At 42.6% G+C, this 23,036-nt stretch overlaps 1 protein-coding gene across 2 annotated transcripts in view; it reads left to right on the top strand.

Annotated features, from left to right (window-relative positions):
• The window catches only part of EPHA3 (EPH receptor A3), a 229,042-nt gene extending 207,846 nt beyond the window's left edge, over positions 1-21,196 (top strand). For both annotated transcript variants that reach the window (XM_055703078.1, XM_055703077.1), the window contains exons 14-17: positions 2,623-2,772; positions 4,706-4,899; positions 19,173-19,328; positions 20,784-21,196. In XM_055703078.1, the coding sequence (XP_055559053.1) occupies positions 2,623-2,772; positions 4,706-4,899; positions 19,173-19,328; positions 20,784-20,889 (606 nt within the window). In that variant the 3' untranslated portion in view covers positions 20,890-21,196. The remainder of the gene's footprint in view (positions 1-2,622; positions 2,773-4,705; positions 4,900-19,172; positions 19,329-20,783) is intronic.
• Positions 21,197-23,036: the final 1,840 nt, after the last annotated feature.

Genomic DNA, 23,036 nt, shown 5'->3' with positions numbered 1-23,036 from the left:
AGCTGAGATGGGCTGTGGTGGGTGAGCACCCTGTGGGGTCTGCTGGCACCCTCAGCCTGCAGCCCAGGCTCCCCCTGCCCGCTCCTCCGGGCAGGCAGTGCTCCAGCCACTCGGTCTTGTGCCAGCTTCTGAGCCTGTGGGACAAGTGGGAGATGTTTAATTAGGAAGCTCTTTCATTTCGTGGTGGAGGGGTTTTGTTTGTATAGATTTAGGATATGGCTTTCTGCCAGCTTTGACACATTTTATTGGAAATCAAAGTTCAGTCTACTAGAATGTGCAGAAGAAAAGGTTGAAAAAGTGGGACTGATTTCTTTATCATCCACACATCTTAAAGCATAAGTGGATTTGTTGTGAAAACACTGGAACACGGGAGAGCTTTCCTTGTTTCTTTGCTGTGCCTTTGGCTCGCTGAGGGACCCTGGACATTTGTAAGGGAGGTATAATACTGCTAATCAATAGAGTACGAGAAAAACAAAATCATTTCTCGGTTCCCTGTACTGTTACGGAGCAGCACCGGGAATTGTGAATAAACTTATAATGAATAGAAAATGCGATGTACTTCTTGTACTAAAGAACATCACCTTACAGATCTCAGAGAGAGAGGCATCAGGCTCTCCGTGCTGGCTTCTGTGATGGAGCAGGGGTTTAAATACTACTCTTTATTTTGTATGTCCTCTTTGCTGGTCCACAAATAATGCTGAAATTTGGTGTTTACTTAATTTTAAGGGTTGTGTGTGCAATGAAGTTTTGTCTTTTGGTTAAGGTAGGCAGTCTGCTAAATAGTGTGGGATCCATAAAAACTGTATGCCGGCATAGGTTCCTTCTCGATCCTTTGCCAAGCCTCGAAGACATACCTAGTGGCATTTTGGAGGTCTATAAATTGTAGCCTGAGTCAGGCCTGCCTGTGTTGCTTATATTTAATCTAATTCCTGCAATATCAGCCATGAAATTGCAGGTGCTTAGGCTCCAGTGTATTTAGGTCTCTAATTAACACTAATTTCCCATTTCTGTTGTTAACCAAGCCAGTTAAGCTGCAGCTGGCCGTCACCCTCAGTGCAGGTAGGCTTTATGGAAGTGTAGGCAAAGCATTAATATCTTTACGTTTTATTTCTTCCTGGTTATTCAGTGGAAATTAGAGCACTCCCTTCCCACACAGGTTATTGTGAGCGTAGGCACGTAACTGTAGCCTAATGGGGGTTGCAGAGGTAGCTTCAATAGATAGTCTAGTGTGAAATCTTCAGAATATATCCTTGTACGTGTTGTGCAACCCTGGAACTGGAAACCTCTTTAAATTCTCAGTTTTCTGTATTCAAATATATTCATAGAATTGTAGAATCACAGAACGGTTTGGGTTGGCAGGGACCTTAAAGACCATCTCATTCTGCACCCCCTGCCACAGGCAGGGACACCTTCCACCAGCCCAGGCTGCTCCAAGCCCCATCCAACTGCCAGGGATGGGGCATCCACAGCTGCTGCTCTGGGCAACCTGTGCCAGTGCCTCACCACCATCATGGTAAAGAATTTCTTCCCAATATCTAATCTAAATCTACGCCCTTTCTGTTTAAAACCATTACCACTTGTCCTATCGCTGTAGAATTATCTTAAGGAACAAGTTCTGCACCACTGTCTTTTAGAACTTTGTTTTCTCATATGTGACTCACGAATCGGAGTCTTAAAAACCTCTGCCAAAGCTGGCACTATTGGAAATTGTCTCTTTCCTCTAATTCTCATCTTGCAGAAGCTCAGCCTGAAGCTGCTTGTGTGCATTTTCCTAATTTGACTTATGGCACCAAGTGGTGGCTGTAAGTGAAGAGAAATGTTCCCCTAACTGTGATGTTAATTGCAATGGTAGCTGCAATTCTTTTCAAGTTTACATCATTTAATGATGGTTTGCTTCTCTTGTGACTATAAAAAACGTTTAAAACCATTTCCCCAGGTGATGGTTTTGCAGTGTCCCCTCTGCACAGATGACCCCGTTTACATCTTTCTGTGACTGTCTGTGATGGCGCTGGAAAGGGGAAATTGTGCATGTGGTCGTGGTCACTGCCCTGTGCGATTGGAGGCTTGGCATCAGTGGAACAGAGCAACACCATGATCCCTCATTTTCCTTGAACGTCCTAGAGAACATGGGGTGAAAACACGATTAAATTGTGCAGGCTCCACACCGACAGGGGGTTCACTTGAAATGCCTTAGAAATGCCCGAATCCAGCCCTGTAGTGCTGTGCAAAAGGATCTAGGATATAAGCAAGGAGCTCGTAGTAGCTTTTTCTTCTTTAATGATGTGTGACTGTCTTGCCAGTTCCCAAATATTTTATAACTGAAAATCAACCATTCATAATTTACCTTTATTATCTGTGAATATTATGCTATGCATAAATATATATATATGTACAGATATGTAGATGCATACAGGATGTGTACTATACTACGTAGCTTCAGTAGATTTTGCACTATAATGTATTTTATAGCATACAAGACGCTTTCCCAACAAATGACAACAGCATTTTCCAACTTTGGGTTTTACACCAATAGAATTGAGAATCGCAGAGATAAAATAATCATGCAAAATTGTATTTGTTGTGTCACAGTCAAATGGACTTTTATTTTGCTTTGCTCCCTAGGGGGGCAAGATTCCTATCCGATGGACATCACCAGAAGCCATTGCGTATCGGAAGTTCACATCAGCCAGTGACGCGTGGAGCTATGGGATTGTTCTCTGGGAGGTGATGTCTTATGGAGAGAGACCATACTGGGAAATGTCCAACCAGGATGTGAGTATATTGTTATCTGAGTTATGTTCTCAAATAAAGGATCAAGCTGTGAAAGGAAGTGGAGCATAACGAAACCAGGTGGCTCTGAGTTTTTGATGTTGACATTGAATAAGATGTAGAAATGAAAATCTCCAAATCTCCATTGTCAAGTGAAAGTTCTAATGAACTTAAAAAAAAAGCCAACATCTTTATAGCAGGGTATTTTGGACCTCTGAAGGAACCTTATTAGAGAATTTTATCACGCTGGTGGTTTTCTGTAGGATGACTCCAGCAATTCCACTGCAATGAGGTCATTGCCTTTTACATTCCGTAGCTTATTGTTAGAAAACCCTCCTAAATTTCTGTTGATCCCCTTTGGTTCCACTTGTATAATATTCTGTAGAAGTTTTCTGTAAACGTCAAATACACAGAATAAATTGCTCTTGGTGCTTGTGAAAAAACGAAGCAAAGCGTTTCTACTAAGAGTTTAATGAAACCAAAATAGTTCTGGAAGTAATCAACGGATAAAATAGAGAAGTAGAGCGATCTGATTAGAAGATTTCCAATACAGGCTTCTTTGCAACATTAGTAAAATATCCAAGCCTGCAATCCAAATGATTCATGGATCTCTCCCAATATTTTTGTAAGAAGCATAACATTTCCCCAAATAAGATTTTTATTACAGCTATTTTGGATTCTTTTTCTGTTGTTTTATTAATCCTAGATTTATTCCACAAGACTTACTTATGAACAGAATTTTCTGAAGTACTTTCACTAACACAAATAAATTTTCCAAGGGGTTGGTATATATTCTTACTGGTAATAAATTTAAAAAAGTCAGTAGTGTAGCTGTAGTCAGACATTTTCTACACCGCTTTATGTTAAACAAGGAAAAAGAGAAGAAAGCTTCCTTTCCAATCAGTACCTCTGGCACCCAAGCCTCTGCAGAAAACTATGTATTTCTTTTAATTAGCCACAGATGGGGGTGGGGGGGTGTCTATTGTTTGTGGGGGTGAACGAATCATGTTATGTAGGCTGATGTGCCAGTGGAATACTGTTAATAATATCACAATAAAATTAGAAACAGAAGGATTAACCTATTTATGTGCCTCTGCTTCATGGCTGCATAAACTATGGACTGTTTTCCTATTCCTGTTCTGACCCAGAATTTGATTTAACTGATCCAGGTTAAAAAAAAAAAAAAAAAAAAAAAGATCACGAGAATATGGCTTTACCATTTTCTACTCTAGAATACATAGGGGTTTTATTCCCGGTGCAATATATATTGTAGGACTGCTCAAGAGGTATTATACCTTAGTCACAAGATTGTATTAAACAGGTTAATTTTTTTTTTTTTTCAATCTAGACAAATGATAGATAATCTAGACAAATTTTGTCAGTCTAGAGAAATGATAAAGAAATTGGGGCTGCACTGCCTTGTAGGAAATGTACAGTTATCCTCACGGTAACTTTTAAAAATATCTTCCTGCCCTGTGAGATCACCTGCAAGATGTTCTGTCTGTCAGTTCAGGATGTCCCATGAGAGGGCAGGTCGGTTTCCTCCAAGTGCAGCGTCCACTGGAGAGCATGGGAAGCATATGTGCTGAGGGTGGTCAGAAGAGAGATTTTCCAGACCTTCGGACGCCTGGCATAGCTAAGCAAGCACCTTACTACCTGTAGCTTTTGTTTATGGATTTAGTTCAATCGAGTGTGAGTTTTGGAGATCCTTTCAAGATTCACCTTCCTCAAAGTCACATACTGTATCGGAACTCCTCTTTCTGTATGCCTAATTTACTGCCTGGTTTACTTTGCAGATAAACCAGAGGCATTGCGCAATGAGACAATTAGTGGATAAACACATTTGTTTAAACACAGAATGTCCATGTTAATGTGGTTCCCAGAACTGATAAAAACAAGTTGATTTAAGTGCCTTTAAACTTTTCTCCTTGTGCAGGTGATTAAGGCTGTCGATGAAGGGTACCGCTTGCCACCTCCCATGGACTGCCCAGCTGCCTTGTATCAGCTGATGCTGGACTGTTGGCAGAAAGACAGGAACAACAGACCCAAGTTTGAGCAGATTGTCAGCATCCTGGATAAGCTGATCCGTAATCCCAGCAGTCTGAAAATAATCACCAATGCGGCGGCAAGGTGACATATTAGATCTTACATTGCACATCAATAAATGCCTTTGGTTTCTTTGTCTTCCATAAGTAGAATTTGTTTTCTTTATTCACCTGCTTCTTCAACTTTTAACTGTAGCTGTTTGTGATCTTCAAGGGTAGAGAAAGCTTCCTCACTATCCCTTTCGAAGAAGGATGATGATGATACTATTATTATTATTATTGTTGTTGTTGTTGTTATTATTATTATTGCTGCTGCTGCAGTTATTTTTATTGATGATTTCCTCTTATTTCTTCAAATTGTGTAAAGCTGTTACACCAGGGTTATTAAACCCGTTGTAAGATTGTGCAGAGGTGTGTGAGAAAAACACAGATGGCAGATTTGGCCATCATAGGATCTTCCTTTTCCTTCTGACCTTCGGTGGTGTTTTAAGCGCTTAGTGTTTCATAGGTTACAGCTAGCTGCGTTTCTAAGTATCTTTCTGAGTTGGGTCCAAATACATGTCCTACATCTTATGTTCTGCTCTGACAAGTCACCTAAACAGTAATCACATGAATAATCTTTTTGCTTTCAGTAGGACTCGCAAACTTAAAAATGCACTTATGTTCCCTGTTAGATCAGTGAGTTAACTAGGAATTAATTTCCAACTCGTGTGATATTCCTAATTCCATTAAAAACGTTCATTTTTAGTCCTGGTTATTCAACACACTCTGGAACATCGCTATGATGAGATAAGAATTACCTCATGGAGACAGAGAACTGGAGAGTGTGTTGACACCTCGGGGCGTAACGAGGGTGTGGTGAAAGGATTAAGTGAATTGGTTTATATAATGCACAAAATGCCATACTCTTACTGAAGTGATGTAAATGATGTAAAATTACTTTTAGCATGAATGCTGGTGCAAAATCCTCTGTCCGCAGAGCAGGCAGAGTCAGGGAGAAATGCGCTCAGCTCCTCTGGAGCTTCAGACCCAGGTCCTGGAGGGTGTTTCAGCAGGCAAGATCAGGAGTCTGACAGGAGGCAAGCTTCCTACAGGAGCACAGCAAAACATTCCTCTCGGACCTTTACCTGGACCGCAGCACGCTGCTCCCCACAGCAATGGAACGGGAAGGCTTGGAAGGGGAACAGAGCGAAGGCAGGGAATTGCTGCATGGGTACCACAGCCTGCTGGGGGGTGACACAGACCTGGCCTCGCTGGTCCTGGCCCCCGGCACCGCGCTGCATCCTGAGCCGGAGCCTGGCCGCTCTGAGTGCCTCCTGCAGCCGCTGCAGAGACCAGAAAAAGAAAGCAGAGATGAGAGGAGGAAGGCAGCCGTACTAACAGGCTTTGCTTTTAAAAATAGATAATGAAAGAAGGCTGCCTGCACAGTAATTATGTTTCAATAAATTAATTGCTGAGCGTTTAACACATAGTAAACCAGCATGCTTACCAAAGCAATTATTTCTGTTACCTGCCACGTAACAGGCTGCAACAAACCCCCAAAAAAACTAAAAGTTTTGGAAAAAAACCCCAAAGTGTTTAAACCCTATCTTCTCAGCCAAGCATATTTCTTCCAAATGTCTTGCATGCCAATTTGGCAAATGATTGGTGCAAATAATGATCTTGTAGGGATATACTGCAGCAATCTGCCGAACAAGGGAGTTGGGAATCATGACTGTCATGCGTCGGTTTGGGGATTTGATTGCAGAAACCAGCGCTGCATATTTTGCATTCCAAACAGAAGCAAAATGTTCCCTGTTTACTGTCCTTCCAATTTGGGAGTTAAAACACAAAAGAGCTGAAAAAAATGTTGAACCATCATTTTCAGGTACCTGTTTGTAGCCAGTAGAAGCTGATATCCTCTAATGGAGACCAAATTCAGTGCAAGCACTGCCTGCACCAGCCGGATTGTGGGAGGGAGCACCACAGTGCAGCGTTGCTCTCCCGCCTCTCTCTCTTGCTCTCTTTGCTCCTGTTTCATTGTATGCTTTGCTGGCGTGGGCAGCAGAGGCTGCATGTCTGCACCACCAAGCTGTGCTCTCTGCTCGTGGCACAGTGGGGGGGAAGGAAGGAGGCTGCTAGCATGGTAGGGAACTCCTCACAGCTGCTTTAGGTGAGCTCTCGGTAAAATGCTCCTCGTGGCAGGTTACTGCTTTGGCTTTGATACGGAGCATGTTTCTGAGGAGGCAAATGTCAAAAGTGAGTTGATTCCCTCCTTTCCAATTACCTTTCCACTGCTCTGTCCTTGCACTCTTTGCATTCCCAAACAGTGCAGTGTCTCCCTCTCTGCAGCTTCTCACTGCCCGGTGCCAGACGGGGGTCTGGGGGTGTCTGGGTTGGGGGTATATGCTCACCAGCATGGGTGAGGCCATGCCCTTTCCCTCTGGGCAGGCATTTGTTGCAGTTCAGGTAACGTGTGATCCGTGATCTCTCCATCTCACTCTCCCCACACCGGTGTCTGCAGACCAACCCAGGCTATCCTTAAAATTGACCACGACCAAGAGATACGTATGACAACATGAAGGGTGCTGGGCAGTCCTACGCAGATTTGGAAATCTGTGCTCACTGCCATGTCACCATTGCCAAAACTGATAATCTCAAACCTCAGACCTGGCCAAGGAGCTGCAGGCAGCTCCACACCCGCAGAGCCTCAGGTCCTGCAGGGAGGCACTTGCAGTAACGTGTGCTCCTTCTGCAGGGGAGCCTGTCTGCTGGAGGGGACGGAGCCTGGGCAGTCCAGCATCACCTTCCGACAGGTGACAGAGAAAAATGAGGAGCCAGACTTCAAATGGGTCTCATGTGCAGAAATATGTAACTGATAGGAAAGGCGGAGAGTCAGGGAAGCTCCTTGGGAAGGAGGCGCGCCGTCAGATCCCTGCCGGTATCCTGGTACTGTCGGCAGCCAGAGAGGGACAGTGGAGAGGGAAAGGCATCGGAGAGGGACAGTGGAGAGGGAAAAGCATCACTGCAGAAGTAAAGCACTCTGCCACTCGGCCCTGAGGGCTCGGGGCATTACATCGGCTCAAATGACTGCTCTCAGTTGTTATTTGAGGCTGCAGTACTCCTGCAGTACCTCTCCTCATATACCTAATAAGCAATTAATCTAAATTATCGAGGTCCCAGCTCTCTTTTACCCATGCCTGTAGTGCTACTGGAAGAATGCTAAAGCTTTATGCCCACCATATGCTCGTAGGTGTTCAGAATAGACTTGGTCAGGCAAAATGTCTAACCTGCCGCTATCTGTTGCAGATGCAAAGCCTGTCTCTTCTTACAGATTTGAGAGCTGCTCTTTGTTTAAAACGGTCACAGCGCTGTCATATCCCATTTAAAAGCACATTGCTGGAGGTGCATAGGAGATCCCTGTCCTCCGGTGTGTTACTGTTAACTGACTTTAACCAAAGGATGTGCTTGACCGTACGTCTGATTTTACACCAATAGCTCATAGGAGTATGGGAGAGAAGTCAAAGCCTTCAATTCTGTATTTTCTTTTCAGTTGTCTAACCCTTCTGGCCACTCCCTGGCATCTGATAATTTCCTGGTACCCGAGGGGATGTTTTTACCCTTATTGATCATCTCTCCACAGACCATTCAACGTGCCTGTGAACATTACACTCACAAAAGGTCTTTTGTCACAGCAAATGTTTCATAATACCTTTCCTGGTGTTGTGTTTCATCTCAAATTCACAAGGAAATTCCTTTCCCATTCCTTGTAAAGTACAGGGTATGGCTGATTTCTTTCTTACCTGCCAAAATTCACTTTTTAATCAGGTGGCCACCTTGAGCTCATGCTAACAAGACCTGCACTGGTCTTGGACACATGGGTGTTTCGTGTCCTTTAGGCTGCCTGGGGTTACCGAGCTCTCTAAAGGGCTCCAGGAACAGAGCTCAGTGCACAGAAGGTTACACAAGTCATGCAGTTTTCTAAAGCATAACCTCGTGATATTTTTATTTGATTTATGTCTTGCTGTTCTTCCCTGTTTTCTGAACATGATGTTCATTTTTATAACAGAGTCCTTAGGTTGTTTGGATATCTTTAGGGTGGAAGTGAGTTCATAGTTCTTCCAGTTTTGATCAAGTGCATTGTTTTTCTTCTTGAGCTTATGATTTTTTAGTCCACTGTGTATTACTTCACATTTGTGAACATTTAATGCAGATACAAAGCAGATGGAAAGTTTTCTCGACTCAAGCAGGAGAGGCAGAATCACTTCACCCACCTGCTCGCCAGTTGGTGAAGCTGTGGCCTGAAAGGGCTTATTAGTTGTTGTTACATTTGTATGGCAAAAAAAATAACCCAGGAGTCATGCAACTGGAAATCCTTTGTGTATGCTACAAATCTTAAATGGACATTTCATTTTCTCTTTCTTTCTTTCTTTCTTTGGTTTTTTTCCACTTATTTATATTCCGGGGTGGGTGGGGTGGGTGGGGTGTGTCTTATTTATATTTCTAATTCTGATCTTTTTTGTGTCTGTGTATATGGTAACTCTCAAGTTAAAATGTATGTTATCCTTTTATTATATGAATCTTACTCCTACAAAGCCATTTTAAAAAATATATTTAAACTGTAGAGTTTAATTTAAGATATATTTAAAGCATTTCTGCCTCAAAGTGAGTTAAGCTGTTGGAGAATGGTGTGACCTTGAGGTACGAGCATTGTGATATGGGATTCAGGCAACCCAAGCATTATGGCAGCTTTCCTATAGCTGCTGTGTATGTTCACAACTGTGATGTAGGTGTGACTAAAGGCCTTAGTCTTCATGAACCTTTTATAAAACAAGAATAGGCAAATTAATCCACAACCTCTGCTAGGGAAAAAAAAAATGAGGAAAGATTGAAAAATGTTTCTAATTCCAACACATGAATTTTAGAAATTCTGAATTTCTGCCAGGTCTGCAATTGATTTCAAAACTGGCAGGGAATCTACACACACACACATACACACACACACACAAGAAAACAAAGCAAAACAAACCAAACAAAACCAAAAAAAAACCCCAAAACAACCCAACCTGTTTCGGTATCTGCTTTTGTTTCTGTGTAACCTTTTGGTAAAGTGAAAGTCCGTGTCAGATATCACTGCTGTTTTTTCTTTATACTGCAAGCACATAGCTAGGAGGGGAGGAAGGAATTATATTGCAAACTAGGGGAGAAAACTGGAAACCACCTGAGAATTCAGGATATTTCATTATTAACTGATCTATAACCATTTGTGTGTTTCTAGCTGTACTAATACCTTTATCTAAGTGGAAGAATTTGTCTCATATATCGAATGTAGAAAACAGCAAGCTGATTGGCTTGTAAAAAAGACCGTTATCTTACAAGTTGCTCCGAGCTAACAGCTGACAACTTTGTTGGCTTCTTTGGGTCCTCACAGAAAATGCTACCTATTTTGCATTGCAAAATGAGAGGAGGATCCAGAGGAAGGATATTTTAATGGAACATTTATTGTTCAGTATCTTTATTCTCACTTCGTATCTAACCCAAGCATCTAAGATGGATAGTCATTATCCCTTCTTACTGCTTACAGGGAGTTCTGTAAAATTGGCTGGTGATTTCTGTCCACTTATTAATAAGATTCCAGTAGTGTGGTTTCAAACACATTGTGAAACAGTTTTCGGTTTGGAAATGCAAGCCGTGGAATGTTTTGCGAAGTCTGCCGGTCCTAATTTTATTTTGGAAAATGTCAAAATGTCACCCTTTTCAAAAGCAGCTGCCTTACCGGGACTTTTAAAATGATTCTTTGGTTTAACTAACATATCTGTCGCCCTGAAAATTCAAGTTACCTTCCTCACAGGAGGATTAATTAGCAAGTTTGCCCCAAATCTTTGAAGATGAAGGTGTTACAGGCTAGCCAGCAGCCGTTAATAGGATTCAGCATCTGTTTCTTCTGGCGTGGAGCTCCCTTTAGCAGGAAATACATGGAAAAGGCAGAGCATGTTCAGCAAAGGCACCAACCTCCAGTAAGGCCATTGATTTCATAGAGGCAGAATGCAAGGCTGCCTTGCCTGCACTTTATAGACTCCTCTCTCCGAGCACTGCTGGTAGGATCAGCCAGCCAAACTGCTTTCCACTTAGTCCTTGGGTTTAAGGTGTTTTCAAAGAATTAAAAATCTACCTCTGTGTTCTTCTGTATAGAAGCTGTGGAAGCAGTTTTATTTTGTGGTTTCAAGGATTCATTGTAGTCCACTAGACTGCTCCGGAGAGTGTGATAAATGTTGCGTGTTGCAAAAAAACCCATAAAAATCTGAATAGATGTGCAGAGTGAAAAGCTGATGGAAAACAGGGGAAACAAACCAGAATTTTAAAGAAATAATGCTGCTTACCAAAATAAAAAGACATTTAAAACTCTATTTTTGCTAATTTCAAAATTAAGACCATTGTGCATGTTAATGATGCACCTTTTCTGTGCATAGACCTCAACTAAAATTTAACCTCAAATTTCTTGTTTCCTGATACCTCGTCAAGCTCAGTCAAGTTGTTCCTGACTTACAACACTGAATATGCAGCTTGCACTTACTCTTTCTGTTTCATTCAATTGTCATTCATTCATATAATGAATGACAATTAAAGTACATGGATAACACCTCTTAATTTTTTATTGAAGGCTCTGGATGGACCTGATGTTTGCAAAATGTGTGGTTGCCTCCTTGGAACTCCACTCAGAGGCCTGAGAGTGTGTATCCCATACTGTTCTAGAAATTTTGCATCTTCCATTAAATTCCAAGTTCCAGTTCCATGATGAGGAAGCAGCATGCCTGACTATGGGAATAATTATTAAAAAAAAATAAATCATCTATGAACAGTCATGTCATTTTTCTTTAATCCCCCAAATGCATCTTTTTTGCTAATTTATGACCCTATGTAATTTTATTGGGGCGGGGGAAGCATTATTGCTGGATCGTTCTGCAGCATTGGAGGTAGATTTGGTTTCAGGTTTGTTTTATGTTTTAGAAGTTCTCCATTTAAAATACGGGTTCTACCGCTATTGTTATAACTAAGGGTAGAAAAACAAGAAAGCCACTTATTTTCAGAAAAAGCATAGCTGAAATTCTTTTAATATAGTCTAGGAAATTTAGGAGGGTCAGGGTCAGCTGCTCTTTCTGATGAAAATACGAAAGTGTTTGAAATAGCGCATGAATAATTCTTCCTACATTCTTCCCTGTGATAGCAAGTTGTTGACAGCCCTACCCTGATTTTCTTGAATTTGATGCGTTGTTTGAATTATTCACTGGAGTAATTTCCTTGAGCAGCGTTTGGATGACCTGTTATTTGCGGGTAGTTGATTGCAAGCATTCGCCGCTAAACCTGCGCTTTGTTGTCCATCCTGTGGCACTCTCCCTGGTGTGGAGGGCAATGTTTGCTTTCAAATGTCCAGAGGCATCATTTGCAATTTAAAATTTGAAGTTTGCTTCTCACAAAGTTTGTTTCCACTTAAAAACTGATGATTCAGTAGAAAGTCTCTAGTATGCTGGCTCGGTAGGATATTTATGAAAATTAAACCCAATAGGAGCAGTGAAACAGGTCAAATAAAAAATTCAGACCAATCCATTATGCAGCATAATTCAAGCCCTGTTTTTACAATAATATTTACAACAAAATGACTATTTGCGTTGGCTGAACATTTTGTTGAAAAGTTCCCTTTTTTTGCTATTCGGTCAGATGCTTGACATGTATTGCTGACCTGCTGTAATATTGCTTGTTTGCTTCTCTCTGTTAGGAACTTCCAGGCTGGAGGGCTGAAGGAGGGAGATTTCAGTTTGATCTGGAGCCTCTCAGAGAGGGCTTATGCTTTCTGGTTGTCGAGGCATTAACCACAGGGTCCGAACCTGGCCAAACGCTGCATGATGCAAGGCTACATCGAATTTTTAGCCTTGTTCAAAACCCAGCAATGATATAATCCGTGTCCTAAAACGGACTGCTCGCTCTGGAAGAATTCAAATAATGAAAGCCTACAGCGTTAGCTCTCCTTCTGAAGTCTGCTAAACATAAAATAGTGAATTTATGGAGGCGGGGGGGGGGGGGACGGGACGACACACAGCACACACTTAACTACAAATCACAAAGGAAAATGGGAGATTGCAGTAAATTATACTCCTTGGTGTCTAATCGTAGTTTGGGTTGTAGGAGGAATCTGGGAGCCAGACTGAGATTTTTCAGGACTTGAGTTAGCACGCTAGGGACAGAAAAGCCCAATTTCACCTGACTTTTCCAGCGGTCATTAGTACCATGCCCAGGGCAGCCATTCTTCCTTCAAAGTTAAAAGTTGTTGGGGCTCACCGTTAACAGAGACGGTAAAATACCTATTTGCAGTTTCACACGTCTACTTTGACTCTGCTGGTGAAACTCAGACAAGAATTCACGGCAGAACGAGCTGGGTGCTGTATAATTTCAAGAGCAATGCAGCCGCGTCAGCGGGTGGCCCCATCGTGAGCGTCTGCTGTTTACTGTGATTCTGAGGGATTTCGTTCTGCTGTTCTCAGCTCGATGTGCTGGGCCCTCGTTAGTGTTAATGGCAATTCTGCACTGGAGAGGCTGAGAAGAGAAACTGAGCCCTCGCCTGACGCTGCGAACGCTGTAGCAAAAGGCTGTAGAAATACACAGTGCGGCCAAATGCGAGATAAGGGGAAGCGGTGCACAGCAAATGGTAGGTGCAAAGAGCCAGAAAAGCATTTAAAGAGCTCTCTGAGGCATTTTTCTCTTCCTCTTGTAAAGAGCCTGTAGATTGTCCTAACAATAATGCCTGGTTGCCGTTAAGGGTCTGCCTCTGGGACAGCCACGAATCCCAGGCACTGGCCACATGATGTCACTTCTGTGGTTTAGAAGCACGGCTTAAAGCTGTGTGATGACAAAAAGAAACCCATTTCAGCAGCATGCTAGTATTTTTGCCTTCGGTGGTTTAGTGGTGCGAAAAAGTAAATTAAGGAGCATCCATACATTCAGGCATATGTTCTATTATCCCACCAGGATGCTAAAAAGATGTAAGCCCCTTGAAAAGCATGTTCTGATGGGCAGCTAAAGGAGCAGGGAAGACTGGAGGACATCCTATGGGGCATTGGAAATTTTTATTTCCTCATTATCCTAGAGGTAACAGTGTGGTAAGTTTTTCAGAGCTAGAAAATGAGAAGTCCGGGGTGGTGTTTAGGGAGAGGTATCATTTTGCAGCAGGCCACCAGCCTCACCTGCCCTGGTTATTTGTGCTAGTCCCCTTTATTTCTCCAGCTGTCTTTTGACTTGAAAGTGTAGTCACAACCTGCTTATTCTAAAAGTGTGCAAGTATCGTACGAAGCCCCTTGGGAAAAGCCAATGTGCCACCTTAAGAGGTGAATTGTATTTTGGGGACTAAGTTACAAATTTTGCTAAGAGTACCTTAAAAATAGGCATGAAGAGGTGGAACTCCAAAGATTCTTATCTTTAAGGTCCAGGGATAATCAAGTAAACACGATAACTCTACTTCTCCTTGGCATGTCATTTGTTTACTGGTCTCCTTTTGATAGGCACGTACACTTACGATTCTGCTTGCTGTAGAAGATAAAGCTAAAATTTGCTTTCTATGCCAGCTGCTGGTTTTTGGTTTATTTTTCTCTTGAAATAGGAGATACCCTTCTTGTTAGACTCGAATTCTGTGTTCCAGCTTGCCATAATTGTAGAGCACATAGGATTTGTGTTCAAACCAGGCCTGGCTCCCTCCTAGGAAGCAATTTCACTTTACGAAATCAGCTTATGCTTGCCTAAAATTTGCCAAAGGAAATTACTGTATGCGTTGGGGTTTTTTTAATGCTTTCCCATTTAAAAGGAACTGACTGTGGAAGGGCAAGCCCAGATTTAAAAACTGAAGGTTGGTTGTGTTGTTTGGAGGAAGGGAAAGAGAGAGGCTGCTGAGCCCGGGATCGTGTGTGCATGATAGCCCCGTGTATTTGCAGAACTGCCCTCCATGCAGAAGTGGCAGGACACTTTCCTTTTATTTGTCTCAGCTCCTAGATTTTACAAGTTAATCTATCCCTTTCTCTCCAGACAGCACCCAAGCAGAGAAGAGATTTTTTTTATGCTGTACCGGGAAGGGTTCTAATGACGTTTTCTGTGGTTTTTATCATTACTGTACGGTGCAGCAAAAGTTTCCTTGCGTCATGACAAAAAGCTGAGCTAACGATAACAAACTACAGTGCTCCTCCCTACTGCAGCTAACTCAAAGGTTAATTCCAACTGTTCCCATAATGGGCGCATCCAGAGAAAGCTTTAAGCAACAGGGCGTTTTGTAACTGGCAGCTTGCCGTTAAAATTGTCTCTCTAACCTGAGTCTTGCTGATTATTTTTTTTTCAGGGCACCACATGTCAGTAAATACAGCTCTTAGATAGGCACACAATCAGGATCAACAGGGTAGAGTCTTTCCACGACTGTCACAAGATGACACGATGGGGTACAGCATAGTTGGTCAAAACAATAAAGACAGTTCCAAAAAAAAGAGGGGAGAGAAGAAAAGACAGAGGGAAATGTTCTGTTTCACTTCCCCTGAGCAAACATGTAATTTCCATGATTTCTTTTTAATGACTCTCTTCTGAAGCTAGTAGGTACTGATTTATGAAAAGCTGTAAAAGATCAGGTGGAACCCTGCAGGACGTCGTTTACAGCTGCATGGATTGCAACCCATCTAATTTGTCTAGTAAAGTGTGAGCTCATGGCGCACATCACCCAGACCATAAATTTCATGTTCAGACCTTCTGTCTAGGGGCTGGGTCAGGGGGAAAAAAAACCCCTTGCCGATGCATGCAGATGCTCTGAAAGCCCAGCTTTCCCTTGGCGCATGCGAGGAGACATCACAGGCTCTTTGCAGTGAGGCAAATTCCTGCTCATTGATAAACTATCCAGATGTCCTCTCTGAGGAGGAAAGTAACTAATTTTTGTTTAGAATCCTACAAGGAGAAAAATGATACTTTACAGTGCTGGTTATTCTGAGGTCACTTGCATTAAAATTAGGTCATATTTTTTGTCCTGATGATACTTTGATCCAAGTAATAAACATAAAAGCTCTTTTGGGCCACTCTAATTCCTAATCCTAGATACCTGTTCTATTTCAAGTTGTTTATACATTTTTGTTTTTCATTAGCGATTCTTGAGTCAGGCCTTGTTTTATTAGATTTAAGTTAAAAAGACATACTAGGCTGGAAAAAAAAATCTCCATGCTTTATCACTAAGAACACTTCATAAATACTCTTAATAAATGTCTTGGGATTCCAGATGCTATACCCAGAAAACTATAAATAAAAAGCATTGGCTCTTCATGGGACAAACAGTAGTCAGGGAGATGCAGGCTGTGCAGCTACCGAATAAAAGTATCTTGGGCCTGATTATCAAACCTCAGCCTTTAGCTGGAGGGCATTTAAAGCTGGGTCTCATGTAGGTGCTTAAGATCTGGTTTTAGAGAACAGTAACATGAAGTGTGCTCCATCTGCTGCCCTCAGCTCAGTCTGTGTCTCGGTGCGGCCGTGCTGTGCTTTCCCTTCTGCAGTGTTTTGGGGGCAGAGCATGTTTCTGTGGTCTCCTGGCACTTTCCTTCCCACCTGCGGCTCTTCCTGGGGTGTGAAGTCCATAGTTGGTGCCAGTGATCATGATCATTTGCAGCAGTGCCTTGTCCCAGCTGGGAGGGAGGAAGGTCATCAGGCAAAACGTGTCCCACCAGGGAGATCGCTGCTCTGAGAGCTGGTGAAAACTGAGGGTCAATCTCCAGTGGTGTTATGTCCATCTGTGGGTTTGAAATGAAGATTTTAAAGCACCTAATGAGGTCTTTAATTGTGGCCTGCAATCCCAGAAGGGAGGAAGATCTTAAAAGAATTTTCTGAACCTGAAATAAATCAGCTGATGGATAACAATTGGCAAAACGTCCGCAGCAAAAGCTGCTGTTTAATATGTAGCTGATGCCAAAAGTTAGTTTGGTTTTGGTTTTTCTTTGTTTGTTGTTTCCCCCCCCCCGCCCCCCCCCCCGAGCTATATTGTTCTGTTGTCCAAAGGTGAAGGGTAAAAGTTTCAGTGTAACTGATGTGATATCTCCCAATTCCAGTGCGAGTGAGATGTACTGCAAGAGTGCGCTATTGTAGTGCTGCTGAGCTTGATGAAACTCAATAAAGACTTGTGTTATGATTGAGAAGTTTTGCTTGGATTTTCTAGGCTCTTTATGAGCTTAAATTCACTGGTATTTAAATACGTTGTTCTCTTTGGCACCTTTACAATCTCCCCCCAGTTGTTTTTTTGTTTTGTTTTTCCAGTGCTCAGAGATGGTTTGGGATTGGGGTGAAGAAGGTGTTTTACAGCCCAAATCAATCAAAGTGACCAGTAGCTCTCACCTACCCATTACACTGCCTAATCTCTGCCTTTAAATTCCAGTGCTAGCCTAAGCACCCCTCATTTTCCCATCTTTCCATTGACAAAAGTCACTTCAGACTCCTGCACAGGTGATGTTTCACTGGAGCCACAGGGAAAAAAACATTTCTGGGGCAGAAGACAGACTGTAAAGTTGCGTGATAACTGCTTTGAACATCGTCCAGTTCAGTCTGCTGTGCTCAAGAGTAGCACCATCATGGTAGCATCGCTAAGCACAGGCTTGGCTTTAAGCCTGGGATGGACACCCAGAAGGTAGTGAACTGACAGTGGAGCATGAATGTTGCTGGGTGGAGGTTAAAAAGCTCTCCCGTGTGGACATAACGTTTGTCAATGGAGGGGAAAAATGCAGAAATAGAGTTGAGGTCTCTAATAACATCTGACTAGGTGAAGAAGTTGTTTTGCTAATTAGCACTGAGAAAGGTAACTAGAATTAGAAAGATGACTTGTTAGTAGTCAGGGGCTTCTCACACCTCTTAGAATAAGCCAACATGTTAGTGAGGAGGAAGAGCTGAGAACAGGTTCACCGCTCGTGGAGCTGAGTGTCTCCTCCAAGCCATTTAGCCTGGCAGACCTCGTTTGGAGAGGACAACCCCCCTGCCTGGAAATGCCTCTGTCTCTCCAGGGACTGCAGCCACAGTTCAGGAAACTGGCTGGGCCAACTTGTGTTCCAATTCGACGGCTAAAATGAGCTGTGGTAGAGCCTGACACTAGTCACTTTATGGCAGAGCTGTCATTTATTTTTAGTCTTGATAATCTCAAGTAAGAAGTTACAGTAGGCTCCCAAGACCATGAAAACGAGAGTATTCATACCAGAGAGAACTGAATTTCTGCATCAAAGGGAGGGCAGCCATTTTTGCCATGTGTCATATGCAGAGTCAGCTGCAATATATTCCTTCTGTATAGAAAATTAAGTCTTTAATCAACATTTTGAGAATATTTTTTTCTCTATAGCTTATAGGCAGACTTTTGCCTATAGGCAGACTTATGCAGATGGAAAAGGTTTAAATGTGCAAAGAAGCATGAACGTATGTTTTGTTGGATTCATTGTGTTTGTTTTGTTTGTTCCTTACTGGTTTCTTTGTTGTTTTCCAAGTAGAGAACTTGGATGCAAATCATGTCAGTGGAGCATCCTTCAGGAGCACCAAGTTAATGTCAAAGGCAGGAGATTATTTAGTTCTCACTTCTAAATTATTCATACGATATTCTTATGGAAGTTTTAGTCTTAAAGTGAGCATCGATTTTAAATTGGCATGGCAATTGCATTTTACACTTGGCTAAGTGTTTTTAATAGCAAACATCCTCATTTTTGCCTCTGTGTGCTGCTGCGTGCAAGTTTCATGCAGTTACATTTGTCTCACAAATTCACTTCATGTTTGATATTTAGACTTGATACAATTTTTTTAAAGCCACTGGTGTCTTTATTATTAGTGCTTCTAACTTATGAAGGAACATTTAGGATTTGCCAGTGGACTTCAATACTCGGGATAGCTGATATGTGTAAATTCCACCAACAGGCTCAGCTTGGAGACTAGAACGTGCATCATTTGTGTGTTGTTTGGGACTAGGTGAATCACATAAATATAATCTAAATGAGGCTTGGGTTTGCTAATGTTTCACACCTTAAATTGTAAGGTAACAGCACACTAAATGAGTTAGTGATGCTTCCGTGATTTAAACGTGGGCATGAGAAGCTGGTGCTCTTAAGCAAGATGGTTACATGGCGTTCGTTAGAGCTGCCAGTGTGCGTGTGTGCAGTGGCCGCAGCAGCAGAGAGCATCCACAGGCGAACAGAAAAGCCCCGTCTAGCCTGGAAGCTTCTACAATGCCAACACTAAGTTTAGCATAAATAAATCCATACCAAATAAATCAGTACATCTCCCTGCTCCCTAACTTTCAGCACATTCTTTTCATTCTTTTTTTTTTTTTTTTTATTTTTATTTTTATTTCAGGCCATCAAACCTTCTCCTGGACCAAAGTAACATTGACATTTCAGCCTTCCGCACAACAGGTGACTGGCTCAATGGTTTTCGGACAGGACAGTGCAAGGAGATTTTCACAGGCGTGGAGTACAGCTCCTGTGATACAATAGCCAAGATTTCTACAGAGTAAGTTTGAATTGACTACAGCTCTTCGTCATTAGTTGTGGCTGGAGGTACATGTTTAAACATAAGCATGAGAATAGCGTTTTTATATGGAGTTTCTCGGTTTTAGCTAAAATATTCTTGCATTAAAAGAGACAAACTTAAATATTTGTTACAGCTGCAATACACGTGCAAAACCTAGGTGCTCTGGTGACTGTGTGAAGGCCACAGTCCCGTAGCTTTTTCTTGCTAATAACAAGGAAATTCCAAATTTCTTCTGACACAGTAGCACCGTGCATCATCTGGTACACCAGCATCACTTTCTTTCACTCACAGTTTAGGAGTTTTTCTGTTGATTCTTTATATTTTGCCTTTTATATGGTGGTTTCCCCACAGCTGGCACACGTGCCGATTTTTTCCTTTATTGCCAATCCCATATTTTATCAAACCAGGGGAGACAGAGCCAGATCGTTGTAGCTGCTTTCCTCCTACATGATAATGATTGTTGAGGGGCTGAACTGCCTCCTGCCTCCAGTTTTGACATTTAAATTAAATTAAGTAAAAACCACTAAACTTGGAAGTTTATGACTCGCAAGTGTATTACGTTCTAACACAGTCCGTCTTTGTTCTAGTGATAAGGAAGAGGAGGATAATCTTTTCTTTGCACCTGGAAAGGCAGCAAATACAGTTAGGAACTTATAGCCAAAGGGAATGGTGGTTCCCTGTTGGGCTAGCCAAACACATGACAAGCTACCAAGAAGTAAGCAGCAGCTGCGATACTGACAATTAAACACATCAATGCCGTTAATTAGTGTATTATTGCAACTATAAAAAGGCTGCTAATGGCTTTTTATAACAATTACCCTTTGGGGACAGTGCAGCAGTCCTCTAGGAATGCCCAATTTCCTGTGAGCCACTGGTTAATTAGCCCTTCACCCGCGTTACACCACTTCTGTGTTGCAGGGAACAAAGGAACCGGAGGAGAACTGGGGGAGGAGCGGGGTGGGTGCGGGCAGCTTGGCCGTGTAGCCGCTACTCTCAGTGCACCAGGGTTCAGGTGCCCATTCAGGGGGATCAGCCCCTCGGAGGGGGCTGTCAGCACTGCAGGAAAGGCCATCAGGCCGGTAGGGGGTGGGGGGCTAGAGAGGCTCACATTCGCGGCTGGCCCAGGAGTGAGCCCCTGGCCCCTAAAGCCCAGTGCACGTACGGCCGGAGAACACTGTTGCGTTGTCTTTTCTTCCAGGTAAGCAAACACAACGAGGCTCCAGGAGTTTTTACTCTCTTTTGTGGCCTCTTGCTGTTTTCGTACAGCAGTGCTCAGCACTTCTCCTGCTGGCTGGTGTTCCAGCGGTATCACTGTACCTGGAGGCTCCTCCAGTGCAACTTTAGAAGATGAGCCAGTTGATTTGCTCACATCGGTGCTGGGAAACACAGAGACAGTATGCTTGCTCACCCCATGCCTCTTCTCTTTTTTTCCAGTGACATGAAGAAAGTTGGTGTTACAGTTGTGGGGCCTCAAAAGAAGATTGTTAGCAGTATCAAAGCTCTAGAAACTCATACAAAGAACAGCCCCGTTCCTGTGTAAGGTACCAAAATGATGTTGCTCAGGAGAGAGAAAAAGAGAAAAGTTGCGTCACAGGTCAAAAGTGATGGCTGATAAACGGCAGAATTTAAAGGAGCTCTTTGCAACAGTTGGGAAACATAGTGGTTGAAATTTTGAACCCACTAAGACACTCAAATATTGAGTATAAATGCCTTAAAAATAGGAGCGAACTTGTTTTCTATCTGTTAATCCTAAAGGGTGGGTGCTCTTGACTGACTGTTAACGCAGATAGTAAATTTCAAAGGAAAAAAAAAAAAAAAGGTAAAAAATCCTTCCAAGTAAAAACCAGTGATACTAAAACCTAGAGCCATTTGAATATTAAGTGACTGAATAACACAGAAAACCCATGGACATAAAAGCTGCGTATTTGATCTATACAGCAAACAAGAAGAAAGAAAGACTTGCAGTATTTTTATACAGAAGAGATCTGTAACAGGTATTTTATTTCTTTAAAAGCAAGGGAAATAGAGGACTATACCTCACAACCTGTCTGGCCATATTTACTATAATGTCGTTGTAACATGCTATTTCAGCTTCAGAAAGGAACACAGAAATTAAGTTTGTAGTGACTTTGAGTTAGCTGACAAAAGATTTTTGCCATTATGTTAGCTTCCCTAATTGTCTTCATTTAAGTAGAAACAAGTCTTATTTTTAGAAGACTTATTTATTTCTTTTTTTTTTCCCATTATTGTTTATATTTATGCTTAAATACCTTAACCTGGCTGTATTATTGCCAAGTGCCAAATATTATCAAAACTTCATTGGTTCAACCTGAGAAATTGTCTGAGGGTCAATTACTAGACGATTTTATACTCGTAACATCGTGTAAGAAATACAGAAGGAAAGAAAGATGGTCTTTTTCCAGCTCTGACACTACAAAAAGCATCTGGACTCGTTGAGATTCCTTCCATTTGCTGTGAGTGGTATTTTAAGCTGGCCCTGAGTTTTGGCAGAGGTGCGTGGGTATCTAGATCAGTATCTGCCCTGGGCCAGCACATCAGTCTCATGTACTTCCCGAAGGCCTGCTTTGCTGTCAAAATCAGGATCACTGGTCTCAGGTGGCGTTCAGGTGGGAGATTTGCCTAGCAAACATTTAAAAAAAAAAAAAAAAAAGAGTCAGGGTTGCATCCTGCATTGACTGAGGATGCTCTTTGGGTTCACTGGGGAGCGGTCCATGCCTGGCTGCGGTCTGGCCGGCTCTGCTCCCGCTGGTGGGAGCTGGGAGGTGCAGGACCCTGTGGGCAGCTGCGGGTCCTTGCGCTGATATATGGTCACTTGCAGCCAAGGATAAGTAGTTTAAAAGGATGATTTTTTAAGCTGTGAAATGGGGCTTTAGTATGTAATTTTACCTAAGTCTGAGATAGAAGAGCTCTGTCCAGGTGGTGACCTCCTGCAGGGGACTCGAGTTTTTGGCACAGGTTCCTTATGGCACCTGTTCCTTGAAAGAAAGCAGAGAGGAGCTGATCTTTAGGAGAGTGGTCACATTTCCCAGGGGAAACAGGAGCCTGGAAGGTAGAATTTGGGAGCCCCCTCATCTTCAGCATCTTTCCAATAACCAACTCTTAAGCCGTTGCTCTGGAGCACGTCAGCCCCGGTTCTGAGCAGACACAACTTGCTCTGAAAACAAGTGGTTTGCTTGCGCTATGTACCGGTGAGCTTCTGAAGGCTCTAGAGGTGATGCCAGGCACGCAGACATCAGGCTTTGGGTGCTAGTGGAAACCACTCTGACTCCCAACCTGCCATGCTGGCATCGAACCCTGATTCTGATGGATAAAAGGGAATCCCTCAAAGTCCCAGACTGCGTGGGAGGCAGGTGACTTTATGGCACACTGCCTTTCGCTGGGTGTGCAAAAGCAGGTAGAACTACTTGTGCTTTCTTTCTTGTATTTGGATTTATGAAGCTCCTTGTAGCGTAGGGCACGTAAGGGAAGAATCAGGTCCTAAGATTTGTGTGGCTGAATCGGCTTTTAAATTGTTCTTTATGGGTCCAGGAATTATATTTATCACGCATTGCTAAATAGAAGCAGAATTAGAGACTTTCATGAGTGCTGGCAGTGAGCATGCTGTAAAGGACTGGATTTGAAACACACTCACAGGGTAGTAATTAGTAATATTTTCTGAAAGAAAAA

Source organism: Falco cherrug, chromosome 2 (genome assembly GCF_023634085.1).
Source record: "Falco cherrug isolate bFalChe1 chromosome 2, bFalChe1.pri, whole genome shotgun sequence".
Lineage (NCBI taxonomy): Eukaryota > Metazoa > Chordata > Aves > Falconiformes > Falconidae > Falco > Falco cherrug.
The sequence above is the reverse complement of the archived record's forward strand: the minus strand, read 5'-3'. Positions and strand labels throughout refer to the sequence as shown.